We start from the raw sequence: 18,031 nt of genomic DNA, 5'->3' as shown, positions 1-18,031 counted from the left end.
TCTCGCATCTAGTCATGCAGTCGTGGTTTGTTTTTTATCCCTGAGGTTAAAGGTTAAAGGTCAGGTTATCCCTGACCCCTGATTTAGGGTCACATACACACTCCCGTGGTGGTAAGGTCCCTGGTTGGTTTTGGAGCAGTCCCGTCCGGTGTACCCGAGATGACTCATGGCCACTTTCCTGTGGGGTGTGGGGAGGGGGCCTTTGCCACTCAGGCCATGCAGATTTTTGCCTTTGTTAGTAGCCAGGATTTGGCTGCAAGTCTTGGTGTCTGGGCCTCTGTGCGCCGGAGCTCCCGAGGTTTTGCTCCATCTTCCAAGTTACGGTGAATACCGTCTTCCTCTGTGAGGGGCAAGTGGGCAAGTGGTCTGTCTCTCCTTGGAGAGGGAGGCCCATACCTCGTGGTTGTTTCTAGTGGGATTTTTCAGCATCTGGGCCCCCCTCCCCTCCTCTGCTGAGGCTGTGAGAAGAGAAACCAATAAACTTAGAGTGGGGATGGCTCATTCGTACGCATTCTGGTGAGGACACCTGCGGCTCTGATGAAGACGGGCGAGCCGTTTCAGGCTGTGGCTCCCAGAGACACGAGCAAGGAGCCCACATGCCATGTTCCTATTTCTTGGGCAAACCAATAATTTCTTTGTTTTCCAAAATGAAGCCAAAAGCATAGAAGGAATTTGTAATTTTCAGAAATTATTTATTATCGTTATCACATATCCCCACAGGCAGCAGGTAGCCCGTTATTCAGAATTATAACCTCTCCTGGATTTAGACATGGTCTAAATAATGAAATTGGGGGAAATGCAGAAAATACGGGTATTAATGTTAACTAAACACACTTGACTCAACAGAAGGAGGGACCGTCTCTCAGCTACAGATTTGTTTGTTTTCTCAAAAAATGCATATTTTTTTGCTTTGGGCCTCTGGCTTTTAGCTTTACACCAGTGCAGAGTCACTGAGTAATTCTTAACTGCAGGATGCAACTCTTTCCCCATATTCTCTCCACCCACTGCAACATATTTCAGCTTAAATGGCCTTTATTTTTCGTCACAGAGCCATGTCTCTGCATGGGTGAGAGCTACAAAACCAGTCAGGAGGCATTTGATACGCCAAATGGGTCAGCTCATTAGAACTTCGAGGAAACCACAAGATAATTGTAGGGTTGCTGCTGGAAGGCTCCTCAGTCCCTTGTTAGGCGCTCCTACTCTCCTCCGCTCAGCGTGGAATGGCCGCTTCTCCTTCTAGTACATTCGATAGGACGTCTGAATAAAGGTGGGACATGCCTTCGCAAGGCAGAGTTTTCAAGGCGGCATTCAGGAGTATGGGGGAACTGATCTTAGAGGTTTAAAAGAACAAAACGAAAATACAGGATTGAATTCTTACAGTAAGTAGGAAATACATTCGGGGCCGTCTGTTTCAAATGATTAGAGTACCTTTGTTGATTCAAAGTGAATTTTCCCTAAGTGATGTCCTGTTGATAGGTTCCCCCACAATGAAATGGTCATGGTCCCACTGAGGACATTTAGCTGTGTGCTTACATTGGGGGCTTTCATCCGTGAGGGCAGCAAGAGGTTGGGCCTGCTTTCTCGGGACTCGTGGGTTCATATAAATGCTTCTAATGTGAATGTAGAGATTTCAAGGGATTGCATGTATGTGTGTGTGTTACAGGTAGACATATACATCTTTATAGGTGCTTGTGTGTGTATAAATAATAATATCAATAGTAATAGGCAAATTTGTATAGCAGTTCCTCTATGCTTGGGGCGATTCTCAGTGCTTTCTAGGCAATTTGTTTTAACGAAGCAGATGAAGTAGATATACATATTATCTCTGTTTTACAGTTAGGGAACCTACAGTCCAGAGAAGTTAACCAACTTACCTAAGGACACAAAGCACATTAGTCGCATATTTAGCTCATGTAGGCAGGCAGTCTGGCTCAGGAGTCTGTACTGCTTCTCACACAAGTGTAATAAGCAAAGGACAGATGAGAAGAAGAAGAAGAGGAGGAGGAGAAGCGAGCACCTGGGTGGCTCAGTCGGTTAAGCGTCTGACTTGGTTTTAGCTCAGGTCATGATCTCAGGGTCATGAGATCGAGTCCCACATTGGGCTCTGCACTGAGCATGGAGTCTGCTTAGGATTCTCCTCTCCATGTACCCCTCCCCTCCCCACCTCCTGCTTATGTGTTCTCTCTCTCTCTCTCAATCAAAATAAACAAATAAATACAAGAAGATGTGACCATCACCAGGTTTTCCCAGTGCACCGGGTCCTGTGGCCAGCCTTCACATCCGTGGCCACATTTAATCCTGTCCATAATGTGAGGGCGTGGGTACCATCCATACCCTTCACTTGGCACGTCTGGAAACAGACTTGGCTTCTGACTTGCCTCATGTCGCACATCTGGTAAGCAACAGCTCTTTGGTGTTGTTGGGATACGTCTCAGAGGACCTCAGGAAATCTAAAGCCACCGACAAGTCCCTGTGAGTGTCGCAGAGGCCCTGCTGGGTTTGCAGGACGGCAGGGATGGCGGGTCTACCAGCTGGCTAAAGCGTAGAGTCTGTGAATCCTGCTCTCCTCAGTTTGTTTTGCTCTCGTCCATGAACATAACCCTGAGTGTTAGTCCCAGAGCTGATGGCATTGATGAGGGGAGACAGAGTCCTCCCCATGAAAGAGCTGTTCCGCACCCTGTTGGCAGTGGCCTGGCGATGGCAGTTGTGTGCTCCAAGTCAGCCTGCGGGTGTCCTGACCTCTCTGGTGCCCACCTCAGGTAGCAGAAGGCTGTGTCCTGGGAACTCTCTCTTCATGGTAAGGACGGAATAGTGTCATTTTTTCAACCTCGGTCTTATGACCCATTAGGTGTACTATTTGGGGGAAGGAGGTGACTCTCCCCTCTCCCCTTTCCCCTCAGCCCTCTCCTTAATCTTGAAAGAGGTTCAACCCCGTCTTCCCATGAAATGTTTTGCTGAAGAAAGACCTCTCTGGCCCTCACTATAGCTACCACAGCTACAGCGGGATCTGAACAACCTAGCAGTTCAGGCTCCAAGACTCATTATGCAGAAAATGTACCGCTTTGCCGATGCTTGGTCAAGTCTAGAGTGGCAATAGGTCACAAAAGTCGAATGAACTCAACTGGCTCCGCCCCCTTGGTGTTAAAGAAGCAACTAGAACAACCATTTGTGGCAATGTTTTGCCATATTTTCTCTCCTTTTCCTATTTGTCAATGCCCATCTCTGGATGAAGGGATTTTGAGTATACTCCTTTGCTTACATGTGCAAAAACAATGCATTGTTAGGTCGTGCTCATCAGAATGAGGGCAGAAAAGTGGAAGAGTCCGGTGGGTTTTTACCAATGCAGTATGTGTGTGTGTGCATGTGTGCGAGTGCACGTGTGTATGTGCATGCATGTGTACACACATGTTTGTGTCTCTGACATAGGCACAGTAGGTCTTATGGAGGCTGACTCCCTCTCTGTTGGCTCTAGAAACATCTTTACCAGCAATGACCCACTTGACCTAGTTTTGCAAGTGTCTTTCGCCTTCTTGCTACTCTTTGCTTTCCTTCCCCCATCAGACATATCATCTTCCCTTTTCATCAGCCAAAAAAAAAAACCCTCGCTTGGCTTCCCCTCTGATTTCAGCCTGTCACTTGATGAGGTCCCTGCTATTTATATTTTTGTTTGTTCGGAGGGAGGGGGGGAACCGTATAAATAAAGCCCCGGCAAACCCAGCCGCCCCGCTGGATTGGAAGGGACTCCCTGGCCTCATGGCAGCCGGGCTGCCTAACTGGTAGTTAAGCAAGGACCAAGAGGTCCACACCATGCAAGCCCTTGAAAGGGTTACTGGGAAATGCAAACAAAAACAGCATGCAAATGAGGCCGCCAGCAACAGGTAGGCTTAATCAGATGCTGTCAGATGAATTCAGCATCTCCCCGATTGTCGCCTCTCTTTGCCTCCCATTCGGAAGCCCTCATCTGCTCCAGATGTGGTTTAATTTACTGCGACTTGGCTAATTACTGTAATTAAGGATTAATTACTGTTAATTACTTTCACATAAACTCAACGCCAGTCAAAGAGCGGAGCCTTATGAAGTCTGCCACAGAAGTGAGCACGGCTTGGCGGCCTGCGTGCGCTCCGCAGGTCCACGGATGGCGCCCGGGCCCCCGCTGCCACGCGTCTTCCTGACCTTCCAGTCTCGCCGGCGGGACGCGGGGGCCAGAGGTGCGGGAAGGGTCGGTGCGCAGGCCCTCCTAGGGCATCAGCTACCAGGCCCTTCCCTACCCCCGGGGCGACCGCAAGGACTGGGCCGATGTCGGGAGAGGGCCCAGCCGGCTCACAGAGAGGAGCACGGGGCACCTGCCTTCCCGCTGGAGCTGGGACCCACCTTGGCCCGCTCTTCTGTTCTCGCCCCGCTGGCTTTGTGGGCCGGTGCGGAAGCCAGACAGGAGATGTTACCCAGGTCTTCCTGAGTCCTGCCGTCCCTCACTTACACACAGGCCTGGTTCTGTGGTGGCAGTGGCTGGAGCAGTGGTTACTGCGGTTCTGTCATCACACAAGTAGGAGAGGAGCGTCACCCCGAGTACTGTTCCCCGGCTTCGCCCGGGCTCTTGGCTTGACCTGTGAATGCTTCCTCAAGACACAGACACGAGAGATGCCCTAGTGACTGTTGAAACATGGGCCCTTCTTAGCCTCCTGGCAGATGACGGCGCTTTCTGTTTCATGGAGGAAGTGGAACCCCTTAATCTTAAAATCCCTCCATCTCCTCCCCATGTTGTCTCCAAATGTGTCCGTATCCTACCTTCCTCTTCTCCTTCCTCCATGAGCCAGTCCCCTTCTATAGGAAGGCAATTCTGCCTGCGCCCCTTACGCTAGTCTCTGCTCTCTCTTCTGGTCCTTGGCTTTATCCATGGCTCCGTTTGTCTTCTGTGTCTTCATGGGCCTTTTTGAGTCCTTTCTAACACACAGGAACCTTCCTGTGGCTCCATCTTTCTGTAGCTCCACAGTCTCTCCCTTCCTCGTATCATTCGAATGCTCGCCGGCAGAAATCTCCCTCTAATCTTTCTCAGCCTACTTGGGTCTCCCTCGGCCTCCCTCCTTAGACTGTTCTAGAGAATGGCGCCCAAGCCCCACAGCTGCTTATTACAGACTGTAATGTGTAATTTTCAGTCCTCATCTTGCCGGACTTCTGTCTTGGCTGTGTTTAGAACTTTCCTTCACGACCTCTTCTCAGAAGCTGTACTCCCTTGGCCTTTATGATCCTGAAGGAGTCTGTTCCCCTTAATGGGCTTCTCTTTCTCCATCAGACCCTTGGATACTGGCATTTCTCTGGAGTTTCAGCCTCGGAGGGGCTATAGATGGACTTCATTCTACACACTCATGGGGTGATCCCATCAATCTTAGGGTGTTTGTGACTCACAAACATGATGCCGGGCCATGTGTCTCATTCACTCTTGTATCCCACAAGGGTATGTAGTGCCACCACTAATACAACGGGACCTCCTGCTTGCCGGACCATGGAACCCTGGGTCATACGCAACCTTGGGTACCCAGCAGGTCCACTTTCAAGAGTCTTGCTTGTCCCCAGTGTCACCTTAATTCTTACATAGGAGGATATTTCTGTTATAGTGAAATATATAACATATCTCATATGTCATCGTGTCATCTAGGAAATCCCAGGACTATAATCGTTTCAAAGTCAGGTTCAAAGATCTTTTCTGATTTTGAAATTCCAAAAGATGCATTGTTGGTGAGAAAAGAATACGGGACTCTGTACTACCATCTGTTTATAAAGAATAACCTGCTTGTACATAAGTAAGGTTTTCTTCAAACTGACAGAAGGATACTGCTCCAACAAAAAGGGAACCTTAATTTGGGACTGATGAAAACAGTGAAATGAATTTTTTCCCCTCTATCCAATTACATTTTTCAATAAACTAGAAAAGAAAAACTATTTAACAGCTTTATAATTGAAGTAATTCTAAGTGAGATTTTAACTTCCACGAAATATTTTTAAATCTTAACGAAACCTGTTAATTAAAGGAAAACAACTTTTATACATTTAAAACTCACTGTTTAAAAAAAAGCCTTTTTTGTGTGTTTGTTTCTTGCCATTTCCACAGAAATAGTCTACTTTCTTTTTTTCTTTCGTTGACTCATTTGCAAATGGGTTGTTGGGCTTCATTGTGCGCGTACATGTTCTCACACACCGTGTTGCTGTGTCGTCGGTGTAAGTGTGGACTCGTTACGGGTGTGCGCTCATGTTTTTCACTATGCAATTACAGATCGTAATTTAACAGGCATTCAGTTGTATGCATTTCAGCGGACATGCACTTCGTGTGCAGTGCAAATACATCAGATGCTAGTACTCTGTATTTTGAAGTTATCCCCTTTCTCATTTTTTCTTGGAGTTTTGCCATAAGAAGTTTAGTATTGTAGGTCCTGATTACAAGTAATGGTTTGAAGGAGGAACTCCTTGTATATAACGGACCAAAGTCAACGTCAGTGGACAACTTGTTTGGTTGTTTAAAATACAAAAAATATAAAAACTGCAATGCTGTATTACTTAGATAGATCCTGTTAATTCTTATCTGAATAATTAATGTCATGATTTGAATTTTGCTTGTAATGCCATTTTGTCTGATAAGTCATCACCATTAGACGACGTGTTTGCCGTGACCACCATTACTGATTCTTGAAGTTTAGGGGTTGGGTATCTTTTCCCCATATGATACGGCTCTCATATAAGGGGTTGACTTAACCAACACTTTCTGAATGCCTGTCGTATGTCACACACACGACTAGGTCCTGCCAATAGCATGGTGTTAAGTTATCTGTACTAATGAACAATGGTGTGATACAATTAATAATATACCATTACCAAGAGTCACAAACAATGTTTGACATATTGAACATTTTATCTCTCTCGTGGCTGTGTTTACTTAGGTGCCTAGACAGCTTGTAAAGGGCCAAGAATGGAAAGATGACATTGTATGCGATGGCCCTGTGATCTGGAGCGGGAATATTCATGGGGCTGCCTTTTTGCCAGTGAAGTCAGTTACTTTAGGAATATCTCTGAAGTAAGGAAATGTGGAATAAAGAGAGAATATCATGGCATTATTTCCTGATCTGGATAGCAAGAGCTATAGATACCAGGTGAAAAGTAAAACAGAGACCATTCTAAACGCTTCTGTAATTCATTAACACTATCACAGAAGTATTCATTTCCGGTTAAACTTTAAATGCTTCATTTGTCTCACTCTATGTATTCTGCAGTTTTACATTATATTGCATAAGCCCTATGTATATATACACACACCGTAGCTTCAGCTCATCTCTATTCTGATCACAGTAGAAATATAGTCCGTCTTTGCAACACCACGATCCTCTGAAAAGATAAATATTCCTTTTGTAAAACGAAGTATTTAGTTGGAAGTATTCATTCAGCACTTGGCAGTGTAAGAATTTATTGATTGCTTAGAGAAGCCAAAAATAAACCTGCACAGATATGCGTTATCTGGATACAGTGAGATTGAATTCTATGTGTTATTGCGTATATAGAACGTGTATGTTTGCGCACTTGGGAAATTTGTTGTAAATATCGTAGACGCACGTGTGCCTACACGCGTGTGCTTCTGACCGTGTGTACGGCATCTCCGTAAGGCGTGTTAGGGCCTCACTGCTGATAGCGGGAACAAAGCTGAGGAGCAGGAGAGAGAACAGTGATTAAGCCGGCATTGTTCTATCCCATCCCTGGCTGCCTGCTATTGTTTTCAAGCGTTTGAAGAGGAAACACACTCATTTAGCTTTCAGAACGAATGGCTTTAATAAGGGCAGAGCGGAGAGGTGGGGTGCCACAGATGATGGGGGAGGCCCATCAAGGCTCCCCCTAAGGCCATTCCGTCAGAGCCGAGGACCACATGACCGTTGACTCTGCAATCAGGACAAGTTTTCAACATTCTGGGGTATCCTTCAATGGCAGAAAGAGCCCTTCGGAGTCAAGAGAAGATGTGTATCAGCGGTAATTGGATTCTGGCCAAGGCTCTTAGGACAGCATTAGCGAAGGGGAGAGCATGAGAGGCGCTGGGCAGAGCACGGCGGGTGGGATTTGAGTCGCCACTGCCCCCGGCCGCAGGGAGGGATGGTGTCGACACAGCAGAGCTCTCGGTTTGGCCGGGAGTCAGCGTGGCCCATCTTGGACAGAAGCGATTCTCCAGGTTTCGGAATGTCCTACGGGGTGCAACTTGGGGCCTGACGGTCGAGGCCACCTCAGTCGCCTTGACTAGACAAACCTATTTAAGGCCTGAACGTGTCCCTGTCCAGCCCCTTCCATGGCCGCCCCCTCCCTTCCCTTCACCCCGACTACTTCATTACAATCTGCCTTCAGGCCGGAATTGCCCTGCGTAAGCCTCAAATCATTATAATTACCATTATTAGAAATAGCTTGGGGGGAGGCGTTGGAACACCAAGTGAAAATGTGTGAGTGTGTCCGCTAGGCCTGGAATCACTCCTTTCGAGCTCAGGGGACCACGAGGCATTTGGGTTCCACCAAAGCCAGCTAATGTGACGGCTGTCAGCTCCACTCACCCCACCTGTCAAGAGGGGAATGCGGTGGGGTTCATTTTTTTAATTGACACCTTCCTCTCTCATTCCATGCTCTCTCGTCGCAATCTAATTCCCCCTTTCATCTTCCTTCTTTGAGAGGAATCCATTCCTCTGCTACCCGAATAAAGAGAAGGGAAAAAGCCACATGAGGAACCATGACATGTGCATTATCCTCCAGAAAAGACATAGATTTGTAACAAAGGCACAAGCCAGGAAATGCAGCAAAAGTCAGAAAAATAATTGTCAACCTAATGTGAGGCAGACGAGATGGACAGATGGAGGGGAGAGAGACACAAAGTCAGGGAGGCAGAGAGGGCAGGAGAACAGACAGACTTGCTGGACCGTCAGGGGGAAAGAGGATGAAAACATTGTGTTTCTGTGTCTGGTAGAGCTTCCTACTGGAGAACCAGAGAACGGAATCCCATGGGAATGCACATGTTGAGTTTTCAGCTCCTAAGAAGGACATTAGGAGGTGCATGGGAGGTAATGCTGTCGACCGAGATCCAGGGAGACTAGGAAGAAAGGGACGTGTCCAAATAGATTCTACCCAACAGTCATGACTCAGGACCTCCCTGACCTTGACTTTGGGCGGCATTGAGAAGCGTACCCACTCTGTGTTTTCTCCATACTTGATGGCAGGGCCCCCGAGGGAAAGCTCCTTCTGTGAGCCTGGGACTCTTAACCTCTCGGGCTTGTTTCATTTGAAGTTAGATGGCGGTTTACTTGAAGTTAGACTGACATGTAGCACGTGGGACATTACTGGTGTTGAAAGGTGGAGTGGATCCGTCCCCTAAATCAAAAAATAAAGTAGGATGAAGTCAGGGAAATAGGTCAGGGTCTTTATTTTAATATTGAAGTATGAATGTTGCTTCTTTTTTTTCTCTCTTTTTTTAAGTTTTTATTTTTAATCAACTTGAGGTGTAATTTACATAAATAAATGCACTCTTTTATGTGTGTAGTTTGATGAGCTTTGACAAATTCATGGATCTCCCCCAACCCCCACTTCAATTAATATACAGAGCTTGTCACCCTAAAAAGTTGCCTCATGCCCCTTTACGGCCCTCCCCCCACCACACACACACGAACACACACACACACACACCCCATCCCTGCCCCTGGCAATCAGCTTTCTGTCACTATGGTAGAGTTTCTCTCTTCTAGAATTTCATATAATTGAAATTATCTAGAATGTAGTCTTTTGTGTCAGGCTTCTTATGTATAAAATCTTAAAAATGGTATTTTGAGATGTACGCAAGTTGGTGCTTGGTTCAGAAGTGTGTTCCTTTTGTTGCTGAGCATGATTTCATTGTGGGAAAATACCACAATTTGTTTATCTATTCATCCATTGATGGACATTTGGATCATTTCCAGTGTGGGGCTCTTTTGACTAAAGCTACCATGAACATTTGTGCACAAATCTTTGTGTGACATGTATTTTCACTTCTCTGCAGTAAACACGTAGGGCTTACACTCTTCAGTCATACAGTAACTTTATATTTAATTTTATAAGAACTACCACACTGTTTTCCTAAGCGGTTATACCTCTAGCTCTTCTTGAATAAGACCACACCATCTTTTCCACAAAGGAAAAATTAGATGAGATTTTACTTACAATGATAGAAATAGGCCAGTTGGTACGGACTTCTTGTGTTCTATAAAGCTGTCTTTATGCTCTGATGAATAGTTTGAATTACACCATCTTTAAAATTAAGTAACTTGAAAGGGGCGCCTGGGTGGTTCAGTCGGTTGAGCATCTGACTGTGGATGTCTGCTCAGGTCGTGATCCTGGGGTCTTGAGATGGAGCCCCACATAGGGCTCTACGTGCTCAGCGCAGAGTCTGCTTGGGGTTCTCTCTCCTTCTCCCCCTGCCCCCCCCCCACGCTCTCTTAATTAATTAAAATTAAATTAAGTAACATTAAAATAAAACCCCCGTTCTTAAAATCCACAGGTCTTAATTATTAATTGGTCTCGTCGAATTGTGCAGTTACTTCAGGAAACCTTTTCCAAAGAGCTCCCTTAATTCTCATTCCTTCCACTATTACTTATGTAAATTATACCGCAGTGCCATCTGGTTTGGACAATATTTTGGTGACTATTCCATTGTCTCTGGGTGGGGTGATGGTTGGTCTCTTTAGTGACACCAGCTTGGGTAGAAGTCCTTTACAGCCTGGGAGCATGTTTTCTCCTCTTCCTACTCACCATGCCTCTTATGAATATCATGCATACCATTGGTCCTCAATAAATTCTTCAATAAGCGAAATTGGGTCGCGGAAGCCGTAGTTCAAAAACCCACTACCGCTCTGTCATTTAAGGTAACATATCTTGGAATACCGTGGGTCTCCCCCGGTGTCAGTCAGTCACAGCCACGCGCTCACATGCCTACTCTGTCTTGGTGCTCTTTACTCTGAGACCTCCTCACCTGCTCGGGTGCCTTAAATGGGCTCCGCATTCCACTCTCTGCCTTTTGAGTAAATAATCACGCAATAAATCTCAAGAAATATTTGGTTGCAGGTTTTATTTTCCCACCTCAGCTGCTGATGTGTTACCTCGCAGGCTGTATTCTACACACTGCTTGGTTCTCTCACACAGCTTGTGGTAAGTGAAATTATTCCAAGATTCAATGCGTACCTGCTACTGAGCGCTTCCCTGCCCACCCAAACTGGTCTTTTGTTAGTGGTTATTGAGAGAATTGTCACAGCCATTGACCTACTCAATTTTACGTCAAAAGAAATGAACATTTTTCTTCCCCTTTCATTTCTAAAAGCAGATTTGGCAATTTGCTTAAATTGCTGTCTTTAAAAGTTTAGATGATTATACTTTTCCCCCCTCTTGCCTTTTTTTCTTCCTTTTCATTTAAGTTGCTCAGTGCCGTCTCTTTTTTCTGGGATTGGACACAGTTCGTGCCGCAGCCTTTATGAAGGAACTCTGTGTGTGTGTGTGTCTGTGTTTCCTTACACATTAGCGTTCATTTACTTGAGATCTCAGAGACAATGTAGGTTATATTGAAATATTTGAATGACACTTATATTTTAATTATAGCATCCATTTCTTTAGGTACAAATGACAGTTCTGTAACCACACCTCACGGAAAGCCTCCATTTCTTTGGGAGAAAGCTCTGGTAGCTGCTGGCCTCTGACATGAGTAAGCGAGATAGGTTATGTGTTAGAGATGTTTATGTTTGAAGAAGAGGCAATTGGATATCAATATGAGGAGAGGAAATAAAAGTTCCGAGTGAAGGCCTGACTAGGGATGGGGAGCAGAGAAGAGTCGGGTGCTGATGAAACCCTGTGGCCAGTTGGCAGAGGTCAAGAGCATCCTGGCCCCTGGTTCAACACCATAGGTTCGGTTCCCGTGGGTCACAGGTTTCTTGACTGAGATCTGTGACCATGGCAACAAAGCACACTGAGCCGTTATTTCTCGCCATATGCTTTCTATGCGCTGAGCCATATGATGAAGAAAATATATTTTAACTAATAGTATGGAAAGGATAAAAAAACATGGAAAAGACCCAGTTCTGGCTTCAGAGAACTCATGGTCTAGTGGCCATAAAAACTCGACAACCAGGAGCAGCAGCTACATTGCAAATAGGTGAATGTGTCAGAGAAAGGACGATGGATGGAAAAAACAAACTTGTGACTAATTTTGGAAAAGGGGAGACCCACAAGGCTCAGGCCCCTGTAATAAGGGTTTATGAAATATGGGATCAGCATATTTACCGAGTACTTGGTATGTATCAGCGGTTTGTGTAAGGTATTTGGGATTCAAACGTGGATTCATTAATTAATTGGCAAAATGTCGAGTATAAGTCTATTATGTGCTGAGCATGAGTAAGACATTCATTGTCTTTGCTCTCAAGGAACTCACAGTTTATATAACAGGCAGATACATAATCACCTCTTTTTAGTACATAATAATAAGTGCTATATAATATAAATATTTGCAAAATTCTATGGGAAGGCAGAAAAGGGGACATTAACTCTACCTGTGGATATTGATATTTGATCAGTGTTACCAGATATAGGATAAAGATTTCAAAACCAAAAGACTTGGACCATTATTAAAATTGTTGTTAAAACTAGAAAGATCTAACAAGAGAAAATGTGACAAGAGCCAGTAATTATGTATGTGTGAGTGTTGGCGTTGGCTCTGGAAAGGGCTAATTCTTCCTCTTCTTTGCTACTATGTGGTATTAATAGTTTTACTCATGTGTATACCAAGAGACTCATTTTCTAAGACATAAGCAGAAAAGTTGGCCAAGGAGTTCCTGTGGCTGTTGAAGGTACACAGAGCGAGAGTAGCCCCACAGGCCATCACGGCCATATCTCTGGATTCAGTGGGCCAGGAGGACGTTTTGGTAAATTCTTCTTAGTGATCCAGAATTCGTATGATTTAGATGTATGCTTTTACTATTCGAAAGAAGGCTAGACAGATTTCCAAGGTTATAAATTGCGATTCCTGTTAACAAGCAGCCAGAAAGGGTCCTATAAGTAAAACGTACTTCAGATCCAAGAGTGAAAGAATGATGGTATAGTAGACCACAGTCTTTCGCACTTGTCATTTAACTGTAATATCTGTACAAGGAAGTAACTGCAGAAATGGGCTGTGGGTCCCTGTTGGTTGCACGGGTAGGATGGTAGCCAACATCTTTTTTTTTTTTCTTTTTCTTTTTCACTATACTGCTCTAATAAATGGTGAGAGTGTTTTAATAAGTCCCCTGGCCATCGTCGTAGTTATGATCTCTAGATGAAGACATCTTTGTGAGGCTGCTATCCTAGGAGGCTGTGGTCAGTGCGCACACGCGCGTGTGTGTGTATGTACACACATATGCGTGCTTGATTTATGAACCACCAAAGCCACAGTGAAGTCCTAGGGTGAAAATCACCTACATTAGCAGCAAAGAAATGTCATCATCAGTTCTAAGAGAGACTTATAAACTTGGAGTTAACAGTCGATGGTTTCGTTCTTTTAAAGTAGAAATTTCTTTAACTTTTCTAGGCGAAACCATAGCCCATCTGGAAAAAATGCAAATTTATGGGCTAGAAGAAAAGCTGAGAGTTGTAGTTGTCATCTACGAGCCAAATAAAAATTACCCATCTTTGAAAGACAGTCTTCCAGGGAGTCTTGAAAAGAAAAGTAACTTTTCTACTCACTGTGCAATCAATTGTAGAGAAACTCCAGAGTAGGGAAACCTGCAGATTTTTTATATTTTTGCTGTCCTAGGTAGGGGTAGAAAAGTTTCCAAAGCCTTCAACTATGGGGTATCTGTGTTGCTTATGGACTGGAGGATCCCTTCCGTATTCAGCACTGAGGATCACAAAACTGAATTCCAGCACAGTAGTAGCCTCCCGTGAAGTGGTGAATAAATGCGTGGAAAAATTATACACTGAAGCCAACATCTACACTAGAACTCCAGTTTCAGCTTGAGAAAACTGCCATATAAAAAACAGCCCATTTTTAACCTTATTAACTGCTGACTTAAAAAAAAAAAAAAGAAACAGAGAGGTGCAGCTTGACTCAAAAAAAAGGGGGGGCACACAGAGATCATTTTGATCAAATTTGGGCTTATATTTAGAGATCTACAGACTGGGGGTTAATAGTCCTAGCCAGCTTGCTGCTTGAAAATGCTAGAGGCAGGGCTTCTGAAAGTGACTGGAGAGTAATTGACAGTGATGAATGCGACGTGGTAATGAGTAACTTCATCACAGAGCCTGGATGTCATGGCTTTGCGTACCACTCCCTGGACGGAAGGAGTGGCGTCAAGCTTTGACTCCACTAATAGGATTGACTTTCCTGCTACAGGGTCAGCTCCTAGCAAACAGCACGTAAACCAGTGAAGAAGATTCCTCAGGGGCCAAGAATGGGATGGAGCAGGGATGGAGCAAAGTCAGAGAAGCCACCTCGCCTCAGGGGGGGCGCTCTGGGTGGGACCGGAGCTATTGCCTCCTTTCCCATGAATGTCCAGTCAGTGGCATCATAATAATGACCGTGATAATAGTAATTTTATGGCCATGATGACAAATTCGTTAACAGTTCTATTGATCTGTTTTGTTCACTTTCTTCCTCCACTGGAATGTCCACCTAATGACTCTGACATGCTGAATTGTTCCTATCTCCTTTCCTTCTTTCTCTCTCCATCTCTTGCTCTCTGGTGTTTAATAAGATATCCTCAGGACTCAAGGATCCAACACTCCTAACCCTCACTGCCCGCTATGTTGATCTTTTTGCTAGAAAACTTAACTTCCCTCTGGTGCTGTTGGAACTAAATGCTACATGTCCCACCTGCGCTTTGGCACACCCTATGTGCTAGGCCCCTCGGTGTTTATTAGGTAGTGTCTGAAGCTGTGCATCATCTTTCATGGATGTTTCAAAAATTGATTCCAGAGAAATCCAGGATTCTCTTACACAGTTTAGCAACCCTGTATCGCTAAGCGTTAGATCTGTCTGCTGGCAACTTAAAAAAAAAAAAAGTGGCTTAAATAATATCTTATGGAATAGAATTCTTAGAGTCAGTTGTCAGACAACCAGGGCCTTAGAAGGCCATCATTCTGCATTGAAATTCCATCCTCAAGATTCCCTCATAATTTAGCATTACTGCTGGGTTTCCAGCCATCGTGTCAATGTTCCAGGCAGTAAGGAAGGGCGGAGAAGATAAGGAGCCTTCTCAAAACCTCCCATGGAACACTTCCACGTACATGTTACTATCCAGAAGTTGGTCCCATGACCGTTGCTGGCTTCAAGGAAGCCTGAGAAGGTTCATTTGCCTGAACCTTCTTTCGCTTGGGCATTTCTTCTAAATACGTTGGGTTTCTGTTTCTAAGGAGGAAAGGTAGAATGAATACAGGCTAGGGAACTAGAGGTCTAAGGGGATTGTTGCATTAATCTTGATGACTTGATTTCGCTTTTGTTCCGTACATCAGGAGATAATACCAGGCAGTGGAGTCACAAAACATCAGAGAGGCATGGCAGAATTTCAGAAATACCAGAAGACCCAGGCAAGCCCCTCACATGTTCGACACCAAGTTGAAATCAGAAATTCAAAGTAATGTGTCGGACTCAATAGTAGATCATGTTTCCTAGGCTCGTTTCTCGCCTAACCTTATAACTTTGGGAGACTCCCTCTTCTCCATTCTCTAGTTCCTTCTTTATGTTTGGATCGAGACATCACAAATTGTCTGTAATTACTACTGAAGAACTTCCAGCCACAACATCTCCTATGTCTCCGATGAACAAATCGTTACTGAACACCGCTCTTATGTTGAAGTAACTTTAACACTCATGGTCATTCTGATCATGTCAGTGGGTGGAAATTTCACATGGGTCCCAAACTTAGTTGAGCTATTTGGTCGGTCATATCTAAGAAGATAGGGTGTGTGGGGATGGGGAGGGGATGGGTGCGGGGTGGGAGGATGGGAGGGATATCATCTTGGCTGATTGATAACCTGTCATCAGCAAGACTCGATTTCATGTAATACACCAAGCTCGCAAGGCAATATTTTTATTCTCTGCACCACACTTAGATGGTGATACTCTATTATCTACATCAGACCTGCAGGTTAATACTTCTGTTCTCATTTTAATGATGGAGAAACTGAGTCTGAGAGAGGATAAAGTCGCTCAAGGTCAATATATCTAGTTGGCAATACGGCAAAATTGATATGAAAATCCATACTCTTTTCCATGGCGCTGCATTGCCTCCACAAGGAAAAATACCAAAGCAGGACACTTAAACTTTACAGTGAAAAATAGAAGGAAAGCACGGGCCACAGACTGAGCAATGGCCTGGAAATTAGAATTACTGAATTCTGTCTTTCCCCGGCGCTGCCCTGGGACGGGTCTTTATCATCGCAGGCTGCTGCTGGAAGTGCTTTGTAAAGGATTGAGCTTTTATTATACAAATGCTATTTCATCTTCATAATAACAGTTATATCTACACCTACACTCTGCCCTTATCAAATTGAGCTAATAATACTGTTTCTTGGCCAAAGACATGTTATAATAATTAATGTGTTGGGAAGTGTGCCGAGACCCAGAGATGAGGTGCCTCACTGTCAACAAGGTCAGTCTGTGAAGTGGTTTTGAATCTTCTCTTTAAGCTGCATGGTCTACATTTGAGGAAAGGAGTAGGAATGGTAATAGGCTTCAGTTTCGGTAGTCGGTAGTTGTGAATTTAGTCAACCAGCCACAGTTTGAAGCATTTTCTGCCAATTTACTCCTTCCATGAAGTGTCTAACGAAGACATTAGCAGAGTGAGAGACCATCTGAGATCAGACCTTTCCAAGAACCTTTAGAAACTTCTTTGTGAATTCTGCTGCATGCCTTCATATGTGCGTATGTGACCCAGTGCCATTGATGTTAGTATCATAGTCCTGCGTTCCGTTCTTCTCTGGATGCGGTTACTTTCCACGCCAATCAGAGTTGACATTACTGAGTCATGTGCTTCTGAAGGATCCTGCCAGTGGGCCTCCCATCGCATGTCCTAAATGTCAGCATCGAAACAGTCTCTCGCTGATCTGTTGTTGCCATGTGGCCCTTGGCAGTGCGTTCTGATAGAACAGTAGAACGTGGGTATTTTCAAGTGGCCGTACTAAGTACTTTGAAATAAAGCATTGAACCTGCTTTTCCTAGAGCCAAAGAAAAGCTAAGAAAGTCAGCTTTCAGGTACCGAAAGTATTCAGAATGATTTTTCCTGTGCTTGGCGTTTTGGTGCAGGAGGTTCCTAACAGACAATAAAGGACTAGGAAGCACTCTGCTCACTCGTCTCGGTCACTTAGCCTGGGATTTGTAGGTAAAAGTAGTAATAGATAGTCAAACTCTTAAATCTAACTTGAGAAAGTTCTGGTAAACAGTTGTCTTTTTATCTACATGCTTCCTGTCTGGATTTCTCACCAGCTGCCATGTTAGCAGTGACAGTTTTATATTGCTTTTACTTACATGCATTATCTCAGCTTTTCTGCCCAGAATTCCATGGGGTCCTCATGGATGCATGTGGTGACAGCGGGGGTGGTAGGGGGAGCGCAGGGGCGCGGGAAAGGTAAGGCGGGCAGTTGAGTTGGTACAGGATCTCACTGTTCTTCTGGAGTAGAGGCTCCTTGGTCTAGTTTCCATATTGTGCTTCCAAATAATCCTAAAGGAAGGATTTCATGTTTCCCAAAACCCAAAACTCTTTTCAAAATCACTGTATTTTCTCCTTTTACTATGTCCCCGAGTCTTCGTGATGATGTTGTTCCCTTCGTGCAGGTGAGGAACTGAGGTGTGGGCGGATGAGTTTGCAGGGAGCACTTAACTCGGAAGTTACCAAGGGCCAGCTCAGATTCTGATCTGCTGACTCTGAATTTTATTTCCTTATCACTAAATTCAGATACCGTTTCCCAGATTTAGTAAATTCGAGAATGATCTTTTTCCTTTGAGCAGATCCAGACTGTAAAGTGTACTATGTTTGTA

General features: G+C 44.7%; 1 protein-coding gene across 5 annotated transcripts in view; it reads left to right on the top strand.

Moving 5' to 3' along the window:
• PBX1 (PBX homeobox 1) overlaps positions 1-18,031 on the top strand; it is a 283,448-nt gene that overhangs the window by 161,946 nt on the left and 103,471 nt on the right. Inside the window, exon 1 of one of the 5 annotated variants that reach the window (XM_047703685.1) lies at positions 3,711-3,878. The exons of the other annotated variants lie outside the window; for them this stretch is intronic. Coding sequence (XP_047559641.1) covers positions 3,854-3,878 — 25 coding nt within the window. The 5' untranslated portion in view covers positions 3,711-3,853. Of the gene's footprint in view, positions 1-3,710; positions 3,879-18,031 lie in introns of those variants that run through there. 5 annotated transcript variants of the gene reach the window in all.

This window comes from Lutra lutra, chromosome 15, assembly GCF_902655055.1.
Source record: "Lutra lutra chromosome 15, mLutLut1.2, whole genome shotgun sequence".
In the NCBI taxonomy this organism is placed as follows: domain Eukaryota; kingdom Metazoa; phylum Chordata; class Mammalia; order Carnivora; family Mustelidae; genus Lutra; species Lutra lutra.
This window is presented reverse-complemented; position numbering and strand designations above follow the sequence as displayed.